Genomic DNA, 20,995 nt, shown 5'->3' with positions numbered 1-20,995 from the left:
CTGTCAAAGAGATAATGTGTAGTTTTGTACACATTTTGACGGTAGAAAAGTTTGCGGAATGTTGACATTTTCGCCATTTTTGTACGCTCGGAAAAAAATACGTGGAGAAATATTCAAGCTACAACTTAGAAATTTTGCATGCTTGTTTTGAATGCCATCAGCTCTGACATGTACATCAGAATTGTCTGTAAGACACTTACCGACTCAGTTTTGTTGTGGTAAATTTTGTCACCTGATCTTTTTTTAATAACAAAATTATATTTTAAAAAAATATCAAAAATTTAAAATCAGTTAAGATGACATAAAAATCCTTGCTTCATGCCATAGATAGACTTGTTTTCTTAATCTTTCCACAATATGAGCCATGTACATGGCATAGTATTGAATGTAGAGAGTGCCGACTAACATCCTGATTTCCTTTTACGCGACATCGTTTTTTCAGAAAATATGCAAACAGAAGAAAAAAGAAAACAAATTATTGACAGAATCATGTTTTTAATGATTGTTTACAAAACTATACCCTTTTTGACATATGCACGCTAACTGGATTGCAATTATTCCAATTACTTTGGTATATATGGCCGTGAACAAAATGGAACCCCCATCTGACCGATGATGCCGCCTTCACCGATACAAACCATTTCACTCCTCTGTGCAAGACCGAAAATAGTAAATGGAACGCTTCCTTTATCGCTTCGGGTGCAAGCAATTTCTGGTACAAACAAACACAACAAACTTCCCAGTGCAAATAAATCGCAATAAATCTTATCCGTGTTGAGTTTTCTGGTCAATCAAAATGTCTAACCGTGTTGAATTTTCGGGTAAATCAACGACAATTGATAGATGTTTAATTTTAATGTTTAAAAATCTTTTTCTTAAATAAACAATGTGTATGTGTCTATTCGAACTGTTCCACTTCTAGCGGCCCCCTCCTAAGACCACCTGCAATGTAAGATCACTTTTGATATGGCACAACTGACAAGGGGTGGTCGCAGGTTTTACAGTATGTGCAAACTTACCAAGCGGTTCTGCATGTGTGCCTGACTGGATGGAGGCGCCATCACATTCACTGTCCAAATCACCATCACCTATTGAAATAAAGAAAATTGATTATGGAAAAGTAAACATATCTTTAAGTGATTATGGGTTACCCTTTCCTTTACTTTAACAATACTTACACCAACTTTGAACAGAGGGGTATTAATATACATGTATTACTAGAGGTGGTCAATCATGTTACAGGTTTGTCGATAGGCTGTCAATCAATAGAGAATGAGATTTCACAATGATAAAGAAAAGAAAAAAGCGTGGTTCCTTAAAGGTTCACTACACCATGTTTTCTAATCGATCAGATGCACTCTGATTTGATATCAGGGTACATCGAACGCAGAAGAAGAAGAAGAAGAAGAAGATATCAGGGTAAAGATAAGCACAGTCAAATATCATAAATGTTTTTAAAACAGAATATTTCAAAGTGTGACATTGTTTATTCTTGTGTGGAGATACTCGCGCTTTCGTGTGCCCGTGCCGAGCGAGTGAATTTTGACACATAGTCGTTACCGCAGGACTGAACATTTTGGGCGGCCGGGGTCCAGGGGCCGCTAAGGCTCTGGCGGGGTGCAGGGGCAGCGCCCTTGCTGGGGGGTCTAGGGGGGCAGCCGAAAATGATTTTTAGCATTTTAGGGAGGGTTTAGGTGGCCTCTCCCGACTTGTAAATTTTAGAACAAACCTTAGCTTTTTGGAGATGCATAATGTGACAGGGTGACCAGTCACCAACTGTAGAGTAAGCTGTTGTCATTGTCCAGTTTAGTCTTTGTTGTCCATCAGTTTGTGTTAGGTGTCTATTCATTGTTAACAAAAAGTACTGGTGTGCACCAGCAGTGTCCAGCCAGCTGCAGACAATTAAATCTCCTGCTGGGTGAAGGAAATTCCTTATCTCTTTTTGAAGTGGGCGGTGCACGTGTCAGATACTCGCCGTAGACGGTCGTTATGTAATGTGCCGCCAGCCAGACTGGGTATCTCGGGCCAGCCGGGTTTTGTCAAGTGGGTGTCATTCCTTTTGATCGGGTAGATCATAGGAGATGCCATGTGGCTAGGAAGGTTTTGGGCCCTTACCCCCCCGCCCTCCTTTGTTTCCTTTGACCAATACCATGCGATGTCAGTTTTGTTAGCTAACTGTTGATTGGATGTTGTGACTCTAGCTAAAGTTGAACTTTGTGTGTACATGCTAGAGTATGAAAGAGAACACTGCGAGACACGGGAGAGAGCGGACGTATTTTGTTGTGTGCTCCACTAACTGAGAAGATGTAGTGTATTGCGCATTGTGTTGTGCCACCCGGCTTCGGTCGGGTAGGCGAAGATGTATTTGGAAGATGCTAGACACAGGAATAAAGTGTGCCATGCCAATAGTACTACGTTGTCACAATGTCATCTGTTGTGGATGAAATGGAGAGAAAGACGTGTATGTCTTTGTACGTGTGTGTGTCCACGTGAGTGAAAGTCCAGTGAGTCCGTAACACATCAGAGAAGAGAAACAAATAGGACACATCCTTTTCCGAACCTCTACAATAATATATATATACATCTTGTAAACTTGAAGGTTTTTGTAACTGACCAGCTGAAAATTAATTTTAGCATTTCATGAGGGGGCTATTTGAGCCTCTGCTGGCTTTAAAACTGATAACAGCAACAAAACAAAACAAAAAAACAAATGGGGGAGGAGAGAATGCACAAAATCAAAAACCTCTATACTTGAAGATGTTTGCAGGTTGTATCACTCTTGCTAGGAGGACTACAAAAACAAGTGGTAAACACATTTTACGAAGGGCCTTTAGAAGCTTCTATAAGCTTAAACAAAATCTTAAAATTGGAGATGCACAAAAGTAAAAGATCTTGCAAACTTGAAGGTTTTTGTAACTAACCAGCTGAAAGTGAATTTTTATCAATTCAAGAGTTGCTATTTAAGCCTCTCCTGGCTTTAAAACTGAAAACAGTACACACTTTATTTTCTTTTTTTTTGGGGGGGGGGGGGGGGGGGGTGAATGCACAAAATCAAAAACCTCTATACTTGAAGGTGTTTGGTTGCATCACTCTTGCTAGGGGGTCTACACAAACAAGTGGTAAACAAATTTCAAGAAGGGCTTTAGAAGCGGCTTAAACAAAAACTTAAAATTGGAGATGCACATAATTAAAAAATCTTGTAAACTTGAAGGTATTTGATTTCATCACCTACTTTTGTCTTTGTTTAAAACACATGTTTACTGCATTAAAGGAAAATCGCCATGCAAACAAAGCAAACACAGAAAATAACAGTCACCTCCCTTGTACTACACATCTTTACTTGTAGCTTATTATGATTTTATCATTGCAGGTGGTATATTCTCAAATAATTGTTGAACCATAGCTTGAACCAAATGAGAAACAAGTTTCAAGTCAGTTTGTTTCAATTCAACACCTTCAAAAGGGCTAACTGCTCAGGTTATAAAAGAAGAAGGTTTAGACAAAAATAGAAACCACCAGAGTTATATCCCTTGCTAATGCTATACACAGTCTTCTGATGCTGCTTTCAGGGCCTAGCATTGTAAGTCGTTCTGCGTACTTTACGCCGAAATAACATCTCCAGAACGCGGAACTCGATTTGGTGTACGCCGAAATGCAAAAACCTGTTATTCCCAAGCGGTAAACCCAGACAGTCCCAGCTTTTGTTCCTCTGGCATCGCGCGAGCATGCTTTGTGCCGGTGTTTTGTGGCTTTAGACTTGAAATAATGTCGAAGCGACATTGTTGAACGTGGTCAGCCATTCAGTGACAAAGAATCCAGGTATTCCTGGAAGTGGGAATGGCTGGATTTCGTTCCGAAGGCGGAAGGCAAGTCAGAAGAAGTAATGTGCCGATACGGACTATGGCTCCGAAAGGTTGCTATTTCTGGCAAAGCATACTTTTTAACAACTTCAGTTTGTTCTCTGTGTATAGTTTTCCAACATTTTCAACTTAAGCAAAGGAGGGACATGATTTATGCCTGAGACTGTGTATAGTTTTCAACAACTTTAAGACAAAGAGTGACATTGCTGACATTGAGTGACATTGTGTTTGTTTGAAGAAGGTAAGCACTTTTAGGCCAAATAACACAAGATTGTCAGTTTTCTTGTTTTCTGTCTGTGTTTTGCTTGTTGGTGAAGGCATAATTTAGTTGCTCAATCTTCTTTGGGGGGGTCATTTTAGGTAAAATAATCTCCAAAAAATCTTCAAATTCGGGGGGTTTTGCCCCTGGACCCCACTGGGGGCCTCCTGCGGCCCCCAGACCCCCGCCTTTGTAAGATGAACTCACTTTTTTCAATGCTAGGCCCTGTGCTTTTCAATTCATTATTTCAGGAGTTATATTCTAAAATTAGCGTTGAATCATAGCTTGAATTAAAAGAGAAATATGTTTAAATTAAACGTGTTTCACTTGCAAACTTTCTAAAGGACTCAGAATGTATTAGAATGTAAATACCACTAGTTCACAGATTAGGAATACCATTTTTTTTCTACCACACCACTTAAGGTCTCTGAATCCCTGCAAGTGGGGTATATAAAGTTGTGGGTGAGCAGAACACCCCCCCCCCCCCCCCCCTGTTGCATCGCTTGCGCACGGTCAGCAGCCGCATCTACAGGGACAAGGTAGTCTGTCAGTGTGGCAAGACTGGACAGGGGTCGACACTAACTCATGTGGCCTGGGGCCACACTGGCCCCAGAGATGGAAATTGCTGGGGCGGAAAACAAAAATCTGGGGCCCACTCTTATTAAAAAAAAATTAATAATAAAAAACACAAGAAAAGTGAAAAAGAGTGTAGAGTACTGTACCCCATGATCGGCATCAACGTATCATATTGATGAAAAAGGTATATAAACATTACCTTCAGAATCCCCACTTTTTTCAAGTGGTTCACCGCCATAAGATCTACACGGGCGGCAATGCATTGTCTGTTTTTCTTTCCACCATTTGACATTGAAATTACGACAGCGCTTCGCGCTTTTGGCTGCATCGGTCTCCTTTTTTTGTTTCTCTCCACCCTGTTCTTCATCTTCATTTCCATGTCTTTTTACACCAGGGATGTGTCGCCACATTTTGCGTTTGGCATTTGAAGGCGATACTTATCTCTCACGCTAAAGAGCACAATCTGGGAGTTATTTCCCTTGCGGCATTGTCCTTCGACGATTTCAATGTTGTTTTTTCTTGACTGTGGCATTAATCGTAACGCAAATTTCAGTGACGACTTTGACTGGCGATTTTTCGTGATTGGCTCCGGCATTGGAATTTTCGGTTTGTCATTGTTGGAATTTATCCTGGGGCGGAGTGGGCCCCAGGCTTCGGCAATGTTTGGGGCGGAACACAAAACTCTGGGGCGTTCCGCCCCCCGCCCCCGCTAGTGTCGAACCCTGCTGGACACCTCACACACGTGTTTGAAGGTTGTGACACTCTCAAGGAAGAGATGTCTAGTCTCATCCGCTACAGAAGGGAGAATGCTCTCAGTCTGGGAGACTTTCTCCGCCCACACCCATCACTCGGAGAGAAACCGATGATGGTCTTGGTCACCAATCTGTTCACCTCAACTGTTGCGAGCTGGTTCTAGTGTGCTTGCAGCAGACCCAGCATAGCACAGATCCACTTCTGGAATCTTGAGCTAAATGTGTCCCAAGACACACATTTTGTAGTCCTGGCATCCTGAAAGGCAGAGGCCCCAACCTACAGGTTTGCTTCCATACCAAAAACGCCTCCAGACACGGGAACTTGGGAGCAGAGGCAACAGCTCCGCTTGAACCTCAGAAACCAAATGTGCCTCCAGACATACAGATCCCTTAGACGGCCGAGGCTGTGGCCTCTAAGGTTCTCTTGTACCAAATCGCCTCCTGACTCTGCATCAGATTGCTTGCGCTGGTATCTGCTTACATAGACCCACATTAAGTCACCACCGAGTGGTAGACACAGGCGACATTTGGTAGCACTGACTGCCAGCTTCACGGTAATGCGTACCCCTAGCGCGGCTCTGCATGGGTGGGAATGTTCTGAGAAAAACACTATGTGTTACTCCATACCCCCCGCCCTCCATGGAACTTCTTGACCCCAACAAATTGGGGGGGGGGGGGGGGGCGGGGTTGCCCAGTCGGTAGAGGTGCTGGCTTTAAAACCGGTTGTTACTATCAGCGTGGGTTCAACCCCCAAGTTCAGCGCGGGATGTGTGTCCCAGAGTCACCTTTGTGCAGACTCTCCTCGGTGTCCGAACACCCCCGTGCTCACGATAAAGATCCCAGGGTCACAGCGAAAGCCTCAGGCCTTGGAAACACAAATACATGCATGCAAAAATATGAAGTCCGGGTGTCCGTTCGGCCAACAGCCAATAAAGTAACAGGCATGGGAATTGAAAATTGTAAAAAAGGCGGAAAATTTGTAACTGAAGACGCGAAGCGTCAAGTCGACGGCGCGAAGCGCCTAGCCTTACTAGGGGGGTCCGGGGGCATGCCCCCCCGGAAATTTTTTTTCTCCAAAGAACCCAGATGGTGCAATCTGGTGTCATCTGAGCTCCAAGTTTGCCATTAAATTCTGTTTTTAGAATCAGAGTTTTTAGTACAAAAATGTACCAAATTTTGCTTACATGTATTATATATGGTTTAAATTTGTAAAAAAATTTTATCTGTTGAGACAAACAGGAAAATGTAACTTGTAACACAATCTGTGCAATCTGGTTTACTTTCAAACATATTGGTTCAATAACTGAGGCGGGCGGTAGCAGAGCGTGAACAAAGTACGGAAAGTTTTCGCGGGCTTTTGCGCAAAGGCCAAAGTAACCGGTGCTTTTTTTGTGTGCCTCCCCCCTTTATTTTTTCGGCGGACACTTTTGCATTTTCGGCGGAACAAAAAAAATCGGCGGACAATTCCCATGCCTGAGTAACCATTTCAGCACTGACCCAAGACGACCCAACCCGGTCCCTAGCCCATTCCAGGTCTCCTCTAGCAGCCGGCAGCCAGCTGTCTACATCCCCCCCCCACCCCCCTTTATTTTTTATTTTCATACAAAGCCGGGTTTTCCCATGTAACATGCCCCTAATGGCTTTGCCGTGAGGGCGTAAAACTGACATTTTCCCAGAACACCCCCCGGGGGCCCGGGTAGCTCAGGTGGTAGAGCACTGGACTTGTGATCGAAAGGTCGCTGGTTCGAATCCGGGCACAGGTCAACCTTATGTGCAGACCCAGAGACGGTATCCATCTTCCACCCCCGTGTCACCACAGTGGCACGTAAAAGACCTCGGTCATTCTGCCATAAGTGCAGATGGCTGATACCACCTCAATACGCATACACTTGTGTATCTCATCTAAAGTCGGGTTAAAACCCGGGAACATGCCCCTAATGCCCACGATAAAGATCCCAGGGTCACAGCAAAAGCCTCAGGCCTTGGAAACACGAATACATGCATGCAAAAATATGAAGCCCGGGTGTCCGTTCGGCCAACAGCCAATAAAGTAACCATTTCAGCACTGACCCAAGATGACCCAACCCGGTCCCTAGCCCATTTCAGTTCTCCTCTAGCAGCCGGCAGCCAGCTGTCTACATCCCCCCCTCCCCCCCCCCCCCCCCCCCCCCCCCCCCCCCCCCCCCCCCTGCATTTTGATTTTGCATACAAAGCCGGGTTTTCCCGTGTAACATGCCCCTAATGGCTTTGCCGTGAGGGCGTAAAACTTGATGCCACATTCTATGACGGCTTACTAGTGCCAAAACCTAGGGTTAACAGTGTTAATTACTCATTTTCATTTTTGCCTTATTTTCGGTCACAGTACAGTAAAACCTGTCTCTAACGGACACCCTTGGGGAATGGTAAGTGTCCCTATTAGACAGGTGTCCCTTCTTCACAGGTGGAGGGGCCGGGGCAATATTTTACAAAGAGCACGTAAAATGAACAAGACACTTTTTGTCAGTCCTGTAGTATGTATTTACATGTATTGGATTGAACATGAGACTCACTGAAAATGTGAGTAAACAAATGATACATGTAGCAAACAACAACAACAACAACAACAACAACAACAACAACATCCCCCCATCCCCCCACCTACCCCGTTCCCTACACACACTGTGCATTCAAACTTACGCAAGTCGGACGTCACAAAGCTAAAAATAGCTGACTCTTCATCAGTCATTCAACGGGAAATTCCGCAGTGTGTCTCGACCAAATTGGGTCAGCTCTCGTTTCATTCAGTTTTTCTAGTCTCAGCATAAATGCATGGAACAAAAATTTAGCTGTGTTAACTATTGTTTCCTTCGAACGATTGCTTACAAAGAGAGAGAGATCATCACGTCTTCTTTTTCCGATTTGATCCTCGCGATCTGTGTTTTACCACATCCCATCTCCTTCGCCACATCTCGGCATGATTGGCCGCTATCTAGTTTTTTCAAGGCAGCGACACGCTGCTCTAAAGTCAACGCTTTTCTTTTTCCTGCTGGAGATTCCATTTTCAAACACAGTAGTCTACTGTTGCTTTTGGTTGTGACTGTATCCACAATGCGGAAAAGCGAAAGTGAGTGAGCGAAAGTGGGTCTCCATCTAAACAAGCCACTGATTGGTCAGAAAAGGGACAGGACAACCAATCAACAACCATTTGTGCTACGGCTACGGCTGCCGAGCACTGACTGCATAACAGTCGAGTTTTTGAAGTTGCGTTTTTATGTACGTTGTGTCCGTTTGTGACAGTGTTTACACTTCCTACAGTCCGAAAAATCGTGTCCGCGTCCGTAAGTGGCAGGTGTCCGCCCGTTAAAGGTTAGTTATTGTTGAAATCGTGTTCGTGCCATGATAAACTGTCCGTATGTAGCAGGTGGCCGTTACAACAAGGGTCCGCTAGACTCAGGTTTTACTGTAGTCAGATTTTAAAAGTCTGCACTGAGAGGCGTCAACGTGCGGCAAACATCACTCTCACACAATTTCTGAAATATCTTTTAATAGAAGGCCTTATATCGAGCAAGTTATCCGACGGGAAGATGCATATCACAGTTTTCTGCAATAGCGCTTTTCTTAAACGTTCTTTTGGGTATCTTAGAAAACAATAATCGACCCCGAAAACTTTCAAATCGAAGCTGTTCGTAGCAGACGGACTTTTGATCGGCTGTGGTCTCACACTTTCAGATATCTTTCAATAAAATTCCTTATTCGACAAGTTGTCGGGCAGAGAGCCGTACCTCATATTTGTTTACATTACCACACTCATAAATTTGCTTTGTGGTGTATTAGTGAAGGAAAATCGATCCGAAAATGTTCGAACCGAGAGAGGAAAAATGGCGGCCGGCCGGACATGTGCTAAAGGTCCGACCACTAGCAGACGGATCTCTTCGGTCGAGACTCACACACTTTCACAAATATCTTTCGATAGAATTCGTTATTCAACAAGTTGTCGGACAGACAGTTGTATGTCACGGTTATCTACACATGCGCTCAGTTCTCATTGTTAATTTGCATCGGATTAAAGAACTATGGACCAGAAAAGTTTCGAATCAAAGGATGTTTCGCTCTGGCCGGCGTAACAGTCGCACATGCGCATCGAGCCCCCACAGTCACAAGGCACATGAAAATGAGTAATTAATGCGTGAAAATTACTAATTTTTAGTTTTGGCACAAGTAAGCCGTCAGGAAGCGAGCCAAAACTGAAGATTAGACATAAACACTTGAAAATTAGTTATTAACATGTGAAAATTAGTAATTTTCACGTCATAATTGTAATTTTCTTGTGAAAATTAGTAACTTTCACGGGTTAATTACTAATTTTTAGTTTTGGCGCTAGTAAGCCCTCATAACATTTGCCAGGATGACATGACATAGCTGCTCCCTACATGTCACTCAATTTGGTCAATTTGGTAATGGTGAAAGGTAGTTGACCTTCTGTACACAGAACAGAGTGTAAACAACAGCTGCCAGGGATTAACAAAAAAAAAGGTAAAAAGAGAAATTCAAGTTTTACGCCCTCACAGCAAAGCCATTAGGGGCATGTTCCCGGGTTTTAACCCGACTTTAGATGAGATACACAGGTGTATGCGTGTTTAGGTGTTATCAGTCATCTGCACTTATGGCAGAATGACCTGCCACTGTGGTGACAAGGGGGCGGGAGATAGATACCGTCTCTGGGTCTGCACATGAGGTTGACCTGTGTCCATCCCGGCCCGGATTCGAACCAGCGACCTTTCGATCACAAGTCCAGTGCTCTACCACCTGAGCTACCCGTGCCCCTCTAAGGTAGAGAAAAAAAATAAATAAATAAAAATAAAAAATCCAAAATTTTTCCTGGGACGGAAATCCGTCAGGGACGGAAGAAATCCCACCCCTGCAGTAGAGATGACGGTATTACGCGGGTTAGTTGCCTTCAATCGATAATGTAAACACTAAAACAATACCAATTCTAAAACCGTTTTCAGAAAAACAAGCCAAGTAAAGTGTGCTTTTTGGTAACTAAGAATATGAGGCCTATAACCAAAGGTGATTCACGTGTGACGTGATTACCATATGAAACTAGACTATGGTTGACAGAGAGTGTGGTTACAGCTACGTCACGATTTCCGCCTAGCAGACGACAACTTCCGGCAAGATCCAAACAGAAATAGCTTCGTTTTGGGTAAGAAATGGGTTCAATATCGGCTGTTGGAGATTCAAAACTTAACAACTAGTGGTAAGCAACATTATCAAATAGTAGTTTGACAAATTGTGACACTTACAATGACCGTGCGTGTCTACTTAGGCAATTTGAACCTTTTTTTGCATGGAAAACATGTATTTCCGAGCGTGGTAGAAACCTTTAAGTACGGTCCTCTTGGCCGACTCCCACTGTGCCCACTTTTTATGTGTGCCACTTTATTTTATTTCATGTTGTTTAGAGCCAAGCCGACTGCGAAGAGCCATCTCATGGCTATTTAATCTTAAACTATGGACAAGACATTACACATGGATTGCTATTCCTTCTAGGATAACCCATGTTTACAAAATTATAAATTAGGAGACGCTGAAAACGTCGAGGTTATTTCCTCTATTTTTCGAATCCAGATTAAAAAAACAGTACAAAAACAATGAGAAAAAGTCATTTAGAAAATAAATATACATAAATAACAGACATACACTACGGTGACTACCTATTATTAGTACCCTATTACAGAATTACTCCACAATATTACGAGCGAAACTTCGTCTCCTAACTTCGTCTCTTATGCACAATATTACTCGAAATGACCTGCTATAATAATAACATGTACAATACTATCCGTGTTCTTTCGGCAAACTGGGACTTAAAGCCCGTCGGCAGACTGGCTCTCAACTAAGTGGACATATCGGCAGAGTGACACTCGGCCAAGTGACACACATAACAAATTTGCAGATTGGGACTCGGCCATGTGGTATGACAATGTTTCCTTTGGCTTATGTATGTGTCTATTCGAACTGTTCAACTTCTAGCGGCCCCCTCCTAAGACCACCTGCAATGTAAGATCACTTTTGATATGGCACAACTGACAAGGGGTGGTCGCAGGTTTTACAGTATGTGCAAACTTACCAAGCGGTTCTGCATGTGTGCCTGACTGGATGGAGGCGCCATCACATTCACTGTCCAAATCACCATCACCTATTGAAATAAAGAAAATTGATTATGGAAAAGTAAACATCTTTCTTTATTTGGTGTTTAACGTCGTTTTCAACCACGAAGGTTATATCGCGACGAGGGAAAGGGGGGAGATGGGATAGGGGAAAGGGGGAGATGGGATAGAGCCACTTGTTAAGTGTTTCTTGTTCACAAAAGCACTAATCAAAAAATTGCTCCAGGGGCTTGCAACGTAGTACAATATATGACCTTACTGGGAGAATGTAAGTTTCCAGTACAAAGGACTAAACATTTCTTACATACTGCTTGACTAAAATCTTTAGAAACATTGACTAAATTCTATACAAGAACCACTTAACAAGGGTAATAAGTGAAGAATTTTATGGGTGAGAAAAGGAAAGTAAAAGGACTTTGGGAAGGCAAAAATAGAGAAGAAACAAGAAAAAGATCCTAATTAGGTTCACGGCATCGAGAGTGATGCGACCTTCTCTCAGAAGTTAGTAGAGAAGGCTCCCCCATCCACCACCCGGGGGACGCGCCTCTACGCCAATTAGGGGGCGCGAGGTTTCTTCAAAATACCAGACAGTGTGAACCTAGCATCACACTCTGTACATGCATACTTTTTCTGTCCCGTGTGTGTTAACATGTGTTGCTTCAAAGTACCAGACCGTGCAAACTTGGCAGCACACTCTGTACATGCATACTTTTTCTGATCTGGATGTGTTAACATGTGTTGCTTCAAAGTACTAGACCATGTGAACCTAGCAGCACACTCTGTGCATGCATACTTTTTCTGGCCTGTATGTGTTAACATGTGTTGCTTCAAATTACCAGACTGTGTGAATCTAGCATCACATTCTGTACATGCATACTTTTTCGCTCTTGTTTGTGTTAACATGTGTTGCTTCAAATTACCAGACTGTGTGAAATTAGCATCACATTCTGTACATGCATACTTTTTCACTCCTGTATGTGTTAACAGGTTTTGCTTCACATCATCAGTCTGTGTTAACCCAGCACACTCAAGGTTCCTCTTGTTTTAGCCAGGTTTCACACTCACTACTTAAATGTTCCTCTTGTTTCACCCTGGTATCACACTTTGCACTTGAAGGTTCCTCTCGTTTCACCCAGGTATCGCTGTGGGTGCTGTCTACAGCTTGTCCTTCCAATGTCGACACTGTTGGCATGGCAGATGTGTTCTCTGTGGCCACAACCTCGCTGAATGGCACTGGGAAAAAAACAAGAAAAACAAAGACATCCATTTAAGAATATGATTTATCATTAGTATCAAATGTTTCTCCTAGCTGCTTCCTGGTTTGGACAATGTCATTCTTCTTTCTGATTCAACACACCAAAAGCAGAAGCAGGCAATTTCAAAGACAACAGAAAACCATCTCTTATTACACATTGTTAGGCTTGATGATTACACCCAAAACAAAAGAATAACAAACATTGAAGTATTTGAACAATTAGATTTTTTAAAGTTTCTAAATGAATCCAAAAATACTACATGGAAGCTATTCCTTCACTCATCCATGGTATCTTGTGAAGACAGGGTCAATTGATATGATGAAATCATTGGAGGTTTTGCAGAGAGTGACATCGCCATATATATCTATATATATATACGACTTGTGTCTGTGTGTCTGTGTGTCTGTGTATCTGTATATCTGTGTATTCACCATACACGGCCAAAGTTCTCGATGGATCTGCTTCAAATTTGGTGGGCTTATTCAGAGAGACCCCGGACACAACCTCATCGATGAGATATTTCAACACGTGCTCTCAGCGCGCAGCGCTGAACCGATTTTGGTTCCACCTCAGCTATTTTGGTTCCACCTCAGCTACCCGGGCCCCCATACCGACACACCAAAGCCAAAGTTCTCGGTGGATCTTTTTCAAATTTGGACACCGTATTCAGCTACACCCCGGACACAATATCATCGATGAGATATTTCAACACGTGCTCTCAGCGCGCAGCGCTGAACCGATTTTGGTTTTTGTGTTCATTTCACCATTATAAGTAACTCTTCCTTATCTTCTCATATTCTCCAGGTTTTCAGCGTTTACCTCCCTTCCTTCGTATGGTGCACTATAGTGTGAGTGGAGCGTCTTCGGATATTCCCGGCGTTCTGTTACTGTTACTATTTTTAGAAGGTCAACGCAGTGTCCAGAACGTAAATTGGACCCGTAAATTATCCTCACTGTAAAAGTGCAAAGGTCGAATCAATTTATAGCCACGCGAAAAATACACTGTCATCTATCTCTCTATAGATACGGCTTCTCTGTGTTTTTGTGTGTGTGTGTGTGTGTGTGTGTGTCTCTATGTGAGCAACACCTGTGCATTGTTCAGTTCTGTTTGTGATGTGGTCTGGCGGCTTTTGTGTCATTTTATGTACTGGCCTTCCTTTGAGAAGCCATAACTTGCTCAGTCCTGTTTGAGTGGGGTTCGCCTCCAAAGGTGATTACATTCGTCGACAAGGATGGGACTCGAAGGGTCTTTCCTGGCAAAATTGCTTAGGCACAGTTAATAATTGTCTACCTATACCCGTGTGACTTGGAATAATAGGCCGTGAAAGGTAAATATGCGCCGAAATGGCTGCAATCTACTGGCCGTATAAAATTTCATCTCACACGGCATCACTGCAGAGCGCCTAGAACTGTACCCACGGAATATGCGCGATATAAGACTCATTGATTGATTGATCGATATGGTCAGGAATGGCATTATGGCCACTGAATCATTTTCGTGCTGTTCCCATTCCACGAATCTGGGAGGGACCTAAGCTTGGCGGGTCCATTGTTCGGACCCGGCAAAGCCGGCGTACGGCTCTAAGTACTTCTTCCCGGCGAAGCCGGCTACCCGGCGAAGCGGGTATTCATTCTAGTATATATATATGTTACACGCATTCCTTCTTTGCCACTACTAAAGCAAACGTGTGCAAGATTGTATGTTACACGCTTTGATGCCGAAATCAATTATTTTGATCATGCATTTATTTCTGAAAATGTTTACCTTCACATACATTCAGTCACTACCTTAAACACTTATGTTTTCAGTATTCTTCTTCTTCTGCGTTCGTGGGCTGAAACTCCCACGTACACTCGTGTTTATTGCACGAGTGGAATTTTACGTGTATGACCGTTTTTTTACCCCGCCATTTAGGCAGCCATACGCCATTTTCGGAGGAAGCATGCTGGGTATTTTCGTGTTTCTATAACCCACCGAACTCTGACATGGATTACAGGATCTTTTTCGTGCGCGCTTGGTCTTGTGCTTGCGTGTACACACGGGGGTGTTCGGACACCGAGGAGAGTCTGCACACAAAGTTGACTCTGAGAAATAAATCTCTCGCCGAACGTGGGGACGAACTCACGCTGACAGCGGCCAACTGGATACAAATCCAGCGCGCTACCGACTGAGCTAGATCCCCGCCCCATGTTTTCAGTATTCATTTCAAGTGATCACGAACGTAGAAAAATGGGTATCAAAGTGTTGTTACATTTTGTTGTGCATTCTGAATAGTGTGCCAACAGGCCTTGGTCAGTCAACCACGTTTTATCTGTGTGTACTTCGTGTTTGACGGAAAAAGAATAACACCAAACCCGTTCTCCTGTATATAACTGAAAGCCACATTTTCTTCTTCATTCAATTTCTGTTTTCAAAAGCTTCTTCAACTTTCCACTTACACGACAAGCTCCCTTTACCAAGCTTCAATTAAGAACCCTGAATACGAAAGGTCAAAACAAAACCATAGGTACTACTTTCACTATCATCGTCTGCAACGAAAACCGAAAATGGCAAAACGCTTTGCTACGTACACAGAGGACAAAATTTCAAAGAAAAGATCGAACCTTACACCTGTGACTAGGAAAAGTTGCATAGACAGTTCCGTGCGGATCTCACCACGTATCAACGTACATCCGATGCTCAGGACCTACAGATAGGTGGCGCTTTGGCGATTGAGGCTTCGTCTTCAGCTCTAACACGCACGCAGACAGTCAGGCAGGTCTAATCTGCACCAGCGGTGTTGGAAGGTTTTGATTTAGAAACACTCGAATGTTACTTCGACGAGATAAACAAACCAAAAGTCAAAAGTGTGCCCCAAATTCGGAAAATATTCTTTCAAAACGGCACTGTAAAAACCATCAACATCACTGTGAGAAAATAAACAATACAAACACAACCAGTTCCCCTGTGGAACATTTTGGGTGGACTTTCCCACGACCTGACCTACAAAAATCCTCCGTGTTCGTTTGCGCTTTGCATTCAATCTGTGTTAGTGCGCGTGTGTGTTTGTGTGTTTAGCTTTCGTTGGTATGTGCTGTTTGGTTCAAAATAAGTTAATCTTTTTTCATTGAAAGATTCAGAAACGTTGGTTGATACTTTGTTGAATGCATTCAACCAGAAAAGACACGAAACGCATTGAATCTATTTTCTGCGCGCATGCGTGTGTAGGGTATGTGTAAAAGGGCAATTGTGTTTGTGGTCTGCTTTGGAGCTTGACACTAACAGACTGTAATCGCCACTTCATTAACCAACAAATATTCAAAATCCACTGTGTTTGAGCCACTGTTCCTATTTTTTTTACTCATTTGTCAACAATAAAGCAGCTAGAACAGTTTTCTGGGACTGCAAGGGGAAGCTCAGAAGACTGTTCTAGCTGTTTTAATGCACGAGTTTAACTGCCACTTTTCAGTGGCTTGCTCAGTAGTTCTATGAGTATAGCTCTGCTATGTTGTGTTCCACGTTGTCTTTGGTGTACGCATGGGATATACAGGTTACAACACTCGTGATCCCACAGGCTCATGGATCCCTATGATATTCATCCGCTGGGTCTTGACTGAAATACAAGCCATAAATTATAAAAAAAACATGTGTATTGTAACCTATACATACATGTACATGTTTGTCAGAAAATTAATGTCCACATCCCCCAATTTTCAACTCCAGTTGCATCACCAGCTCAGCCAGCAAGAAAGACATTTTCAGAATTTGTCATTTTTCACATCTGAGGTGATTCATTAGCCTTACCATAAGGATGTGGTTCAGTCATGTGCCAACACTCTTCAGCCACATCAATCTCTATCTTGACATCGGACAAAACTGCTGTGTCTCCTTCCTCCATGCTGTTGTGAGAAGCCATGGTCCCTGTTCACTGTTCAAGGAGCTGACACTTCCTGACTGTTCATTAATAATGAGCTGACTGTTCATTGGGGAGGGACTGTACTGCTCACTCTTCAAGAAGTTGCTGTGGGCAAAACAAGATTCAGCAATTCATAGAAGCTGACAAAATGGCTTTCAGTGATTATATTGATTCCAATAAAAGTATTTTATTGCAGAGCTGTGGTTGTTCCTTTCTTTATTTGGTGTTTAACGTCGTTTTCAACCGTTCAAGGTTATATCGCGACGAAGGGAAGGGGGGTGATGGGATAGAGCCACTTGTCAATTTCTTGTTCACAAAAGCACTAATCAAAAATTTGCTCCAATTTGCGCAAAAAAAGACTGCAACAGAAAAGCATTTGAACAGGTGAAAAGAACTGTTTTATGTAACGAAGTAAAGCAAGGTGGATTAAATATGATTGATTTGCGTCAGATCATAGACCAAAATGGTCTATGGTCAGATGCAGTGTTCCTTTTTGTTAAGCTGGGTTGTGAACCTAACTCTGTCCAATGAAGACCAGAAATGGTCATGGCTCCCAAAAGCACTGTTTTTCCGTTTTGGGAGTGACAGTCGCTTTGAGTGTTTTTTTGCGAACATTAATTGCAAACCATTTAAAGGATTGGACAGTATTAAATCGGAATTTTGGTCCGCTGTGTTGAAGGCATGGCTTGATAACAATCAAGTCGATAATAATGGTAATTCTGTTTCGGGTTTGTTGTGGAACAACAAAGATATAATTTGTCAAGGAAACCCACTCTTTTTTGCGGATTGGATTAAAAGTGGTATAATGTATGCGAGCGATGTGTGTGAGAATGGACGTTTTGCTACCTATGAAGAAGTGTGTGAAAGAACTGGCTACACTGCAAATAGATTGCTTGAGTACAATGTTGTTCGAACAGCTGTACATTTCCTTTTAAGATATGTCGATATAAACGATGTAAATTGTTCAGTCTGTGACATTCCGACCTTTTGTGAAAAAAAAGTTAAATCAGTAAAAGAAATTCGAAAGATTCTGGTAGGAAAACAATACAGCCCACCCTGTTCAGAAGGATTTTGGAGAAGAAAATTAGGATCTGAAATTGACGAAAAGAATTGGAACTTAGCAGAAGTTACTAGTGAAGTTCGATTACGTGTACTGCATTGGAAAATATTGCAAAACATTTATCCAACTAATAATAAAAAACGCTCGCGCTGGACCCGAGTACTCTTCAGACATTCACACACACACTCTCTCTCCCTCACTCCCTCCCTCTCTCTCTCTCTTTCTTTCTTACACACACACACACGAGTACAGACTCATGCACGCACACACACACACACACACACACACAAACAGTAACACTAACACATGTGCACAAAATGAACACACACACCGCGCGAGAGAAAAAGACTACAGGGAGGCATTGACGTCAAAGACTTTCGACCGTGACGTAATTACGTCACTATTCTTGGTTTACGGTACCATTCGGCGGCTTTGCTACGAGTATGCCATAGTCTTGGTTGGCCGAGACCTTGCACCGTTCTATGAGCCGAACCGCAGTTGAGTTCTATCCCACCGCGAATTCTGCCCGCCGTTAAGTCGTTTTTGTGATTTATTTCGCATTTAGGTCCCAGGTAACATTATGAAGTTTTAATACGATCAATCGGACCTATTATCAAGTTAGTGTATCAACTTTTGAACGAACTGCGCCCAGTAGTTTCCCAGCAATAAGCTGTTAAGTCGAGACACACAGACAGACACACAATTAAAGTCTGCTGGACCCTAGTACTAGCGTACTCGGGGATAAATATTTTATTGTGTAAAATGAAAGTGAAGGTTGATAAAAACTGTACATATTGTAAGGATGAACTTGATGTATTGGAGCATTTTTTCTTTGAATGCCCAACAGTGCTCAGGTTTTGGAAATATATTGAAATGTACATTTTAGTAAACAATGGCGAAAGAATTAGGTTGAATGTTACAGATGTGCTTTTTGGTATGAAAAGTAACAGCAAAAATATGAAGAAGATTAATCACATTATTTTAATCGCAAAGATGTACGTAAGCATTTTAAAAAAAAAGATTCACGATTAACACTGGAAATTATTTTTGGAAATCATGTTGTTTTGAGATTTCGTTAGTCTGAAGTTTTATTAATTAAAAACAAATTATTGTTTATTTTCTTTGATATAAGGTAAAGACAGCCATACATTATGATGCGAATATTGTTTTTAAAAAGATCAATATATGATGACATATGAAAAAAAAAATTTTTAAAGTACAATATATGACCTTACTGGGAGAATGCAAGTTTCCAGTACAAAGGACTTAACATTTCTTACATACTGCTTGACTAAAATCTTCACAAACATTGACTATATTCTATACAAGAAACACTAACAAGGGTAAAAGAAGAAACAGAATCCGTTAGTCGCCTCTTACAACATGCTGGGGAGCATCGGGTAAATTCTTTCTCGTCCCAACCAATATGGGACTCCCCCTAACCTGCGGGATAAGTTACTTCTGTTTTGTTCCGTTTTTTCCCCAATTGACACAATGTATGACAGATGAAACAGAAAAACCTGTTCTGAAAATGCACAAATTAGGAGGGAAAAAGGAAACAAAACAAAAGTAACTGATCTCATAAGAACGGCTAACGACACATGTTCACCACTCTCACCCCATTGAAGAAGAGGGGTCGTTCTCGACCCCTCAATACACTCAGAAAATGTCCCCCTCCCCCAATTTTCAAATCCAGAAGCAGAGCCAGCAAGAAAGCCATGCCATTTCAGTTGCAGAATTTGTTATTTTTCTCATATGAGCAGGAAAGGCCAAATCGTCTGCCCGATTGCCAGAAGCGGGAAGACGGGCGCTGTGGCGGGATGGTAAGACGTCGGCCTCTTAATCGGAAGGTCGAGGATTCGAATCCCGACCGCGGCCGCCTGGTGTCAGTCTTGCCGAGGAATTAGGAATCGAATTTGTGCCAAACTCAGGATGGCTGTCAAGATTCAAGGAACGGAAAGGCATCACCTTTCGCAGGGTGTGTGGAGAAGCTGCTAGTGTTTGTGATGAAACTGTGAAAGAGTGGACAGAAAACACTCTGCCTGACATTAATTTTAGGTGAGTGACGTAATTCACGAGTGACGTTTCAGTCCTTCTTCTTCTTCTTCCCGTGGGGGACCGGATCCAATTTCTTGGATGTTGAAGGTCCCGCGGTGATGTCCATACGCTGTTGACCCCCATTGCGGTCTGTGCCAGTCGTGTAAGGAGGTTAAAAAGCCAAAGCTGGGGGAGGAGGGGGGGGGGTATGGGAGGAGGAGGGCAGTGGAGAGGAGCTTGGCTAGGTTTTGGGGTCATTAAAACTTTGTACAATCCATCAACGGCTATGGGAGGGAGGTGGATGGCTGCAGGGCTCTGCTGCCACCGAGTCGTGACATGAACGACTCAAGGGAGGGGGCGGATGTGGTGGAGATCGGGAGCTTGTTCCACTCTGATGTTGTCCGCGGAAAAAAGGAGTGGGACAGTGAAGGGTGGTAGTCCTGTTCTTGATGGATCCTATTCCCTCTCGTTCTCGTGTCTGATGGTTTGAGAAACGCGGTCTTGCTTCTTGTTCGTTTGTTCTTTTGTTTTGCTCTTTTTTGTTCATGTCGTCACCCATGCGTCAGTAATGTGACGTAAGTTTAGTACTATGACCAAGTCGAAATTTCGGATAGGACACAATAACAATTCGGTCCCTTCAATTTCGTCTTATCCGGATTTGCCTGTATGACCGTTTTTACTCCGCCATTCAGGCAGCATACGCCAATTTTGGGGGAGGCATGCTGGGTATTTTCGTTTTTCTATAACCCACCGAACTCTGACATGGATTACAGGATCTTTTCTGTGCACACTTGATCTTGTGCTTGCGTGTACACACGAAGGGGGTTAAGTCACTAGGAGGTTTGCACATAAGTTGACCTGGGAGATCGGAAAAATCTCAACTCTTAACCCACCAGGCGGCAGCGACCGGCATCTTACCACGTGCCCTTCGAAACATCACGTCAAATGCGAACCTTTCCGCTGTCATATCGAGTTTTAAAGCCATATAAACACCGCAGATATCAATAAACTGTGGTATGCAAAGGGCCAGCAACATTTCTGGCGAACTTGCGACTTTCTTTAAGTTACTCGCCCGGCTGGCGAGTTAACATTTTGATATTTGGCCTTCCCTGCATATGAAATGTTTCCTTACCATAAGGATCATTAG

The 20,995-nt window shown here is 42.9% G+C and overlaps 1 protein-coding gene across 1 annotated transcript; it reads right to left on the bottom strand.

Moving 5' to 3' along the window:
• Positions 1-898: 898 nt before the first annotated feature.
• Positions 899-17,177, bottom strand: LOC138965632 (uncharacterized). The gene is made up of 4 exons (XM_070337808.1): positions 16,640-17,177; positions 12,665-12,832; positions 11,560-11,628; positions 899-942 (listed from the first exon to the last, which is right to left on the bottom strand). Exons 1-4 carry the CDS (start codon positions 16,749-16,751, stop codon positions 899-901), a joined length of 393 nt encoding a protein of 130 aa, XP_070193909.1. The 5' UTR covers positions 16,752-17,177.
• Positions 17,178-20,995: the final 3,818 nt, after the last annotated feature.

The sequence above is a fragment of the Littorina saxatilis genome, linkage group LG4 (assembly GCF_037325665.1).
Source record: "Littorina saxatilis isolate snail1 linkage group LG4, US_GU_Lsax_2.0, whole genome shotgun sequence".
NCBI classification, from domain to species: Eukaryota; Metazoa; Mollusca; class Gastropoda; order Littorinimorpha; family Littorinidae; genus Littorina; species Littorina saxatilis.
This window is presented reverse-complemented; position numbering and strand designations above follow the sequence as displayed.

What these genes read in the sequence shown, in the direction of transcription:
- LOC138965632 (XM_070337808.1), bottom strand. Translation starts at nt 16,751, where the DNA reads ATGGCTTCTCACAACAGCATGGAGGAAGGAGACACAGCAGTTTTGTCC. An exon ending in GACTGAACCACATCCTTATG is followed by an intron (nt 12,833 to 16,639) that starts GTAAGGCTAATG and finishes TTTTTTTCCCAG; the next exon opens with TGCCATTCAGCGAGGTTGTG. An exon ending in CACACATGCAGAACCGCTTG is followed by an intron (nt 943 to 11,559) that starts GTAAGTTTGCAC and finishes CTTACATTGCAG; the next exon opens with GTGGTCTTAGGAGGGGGCCG.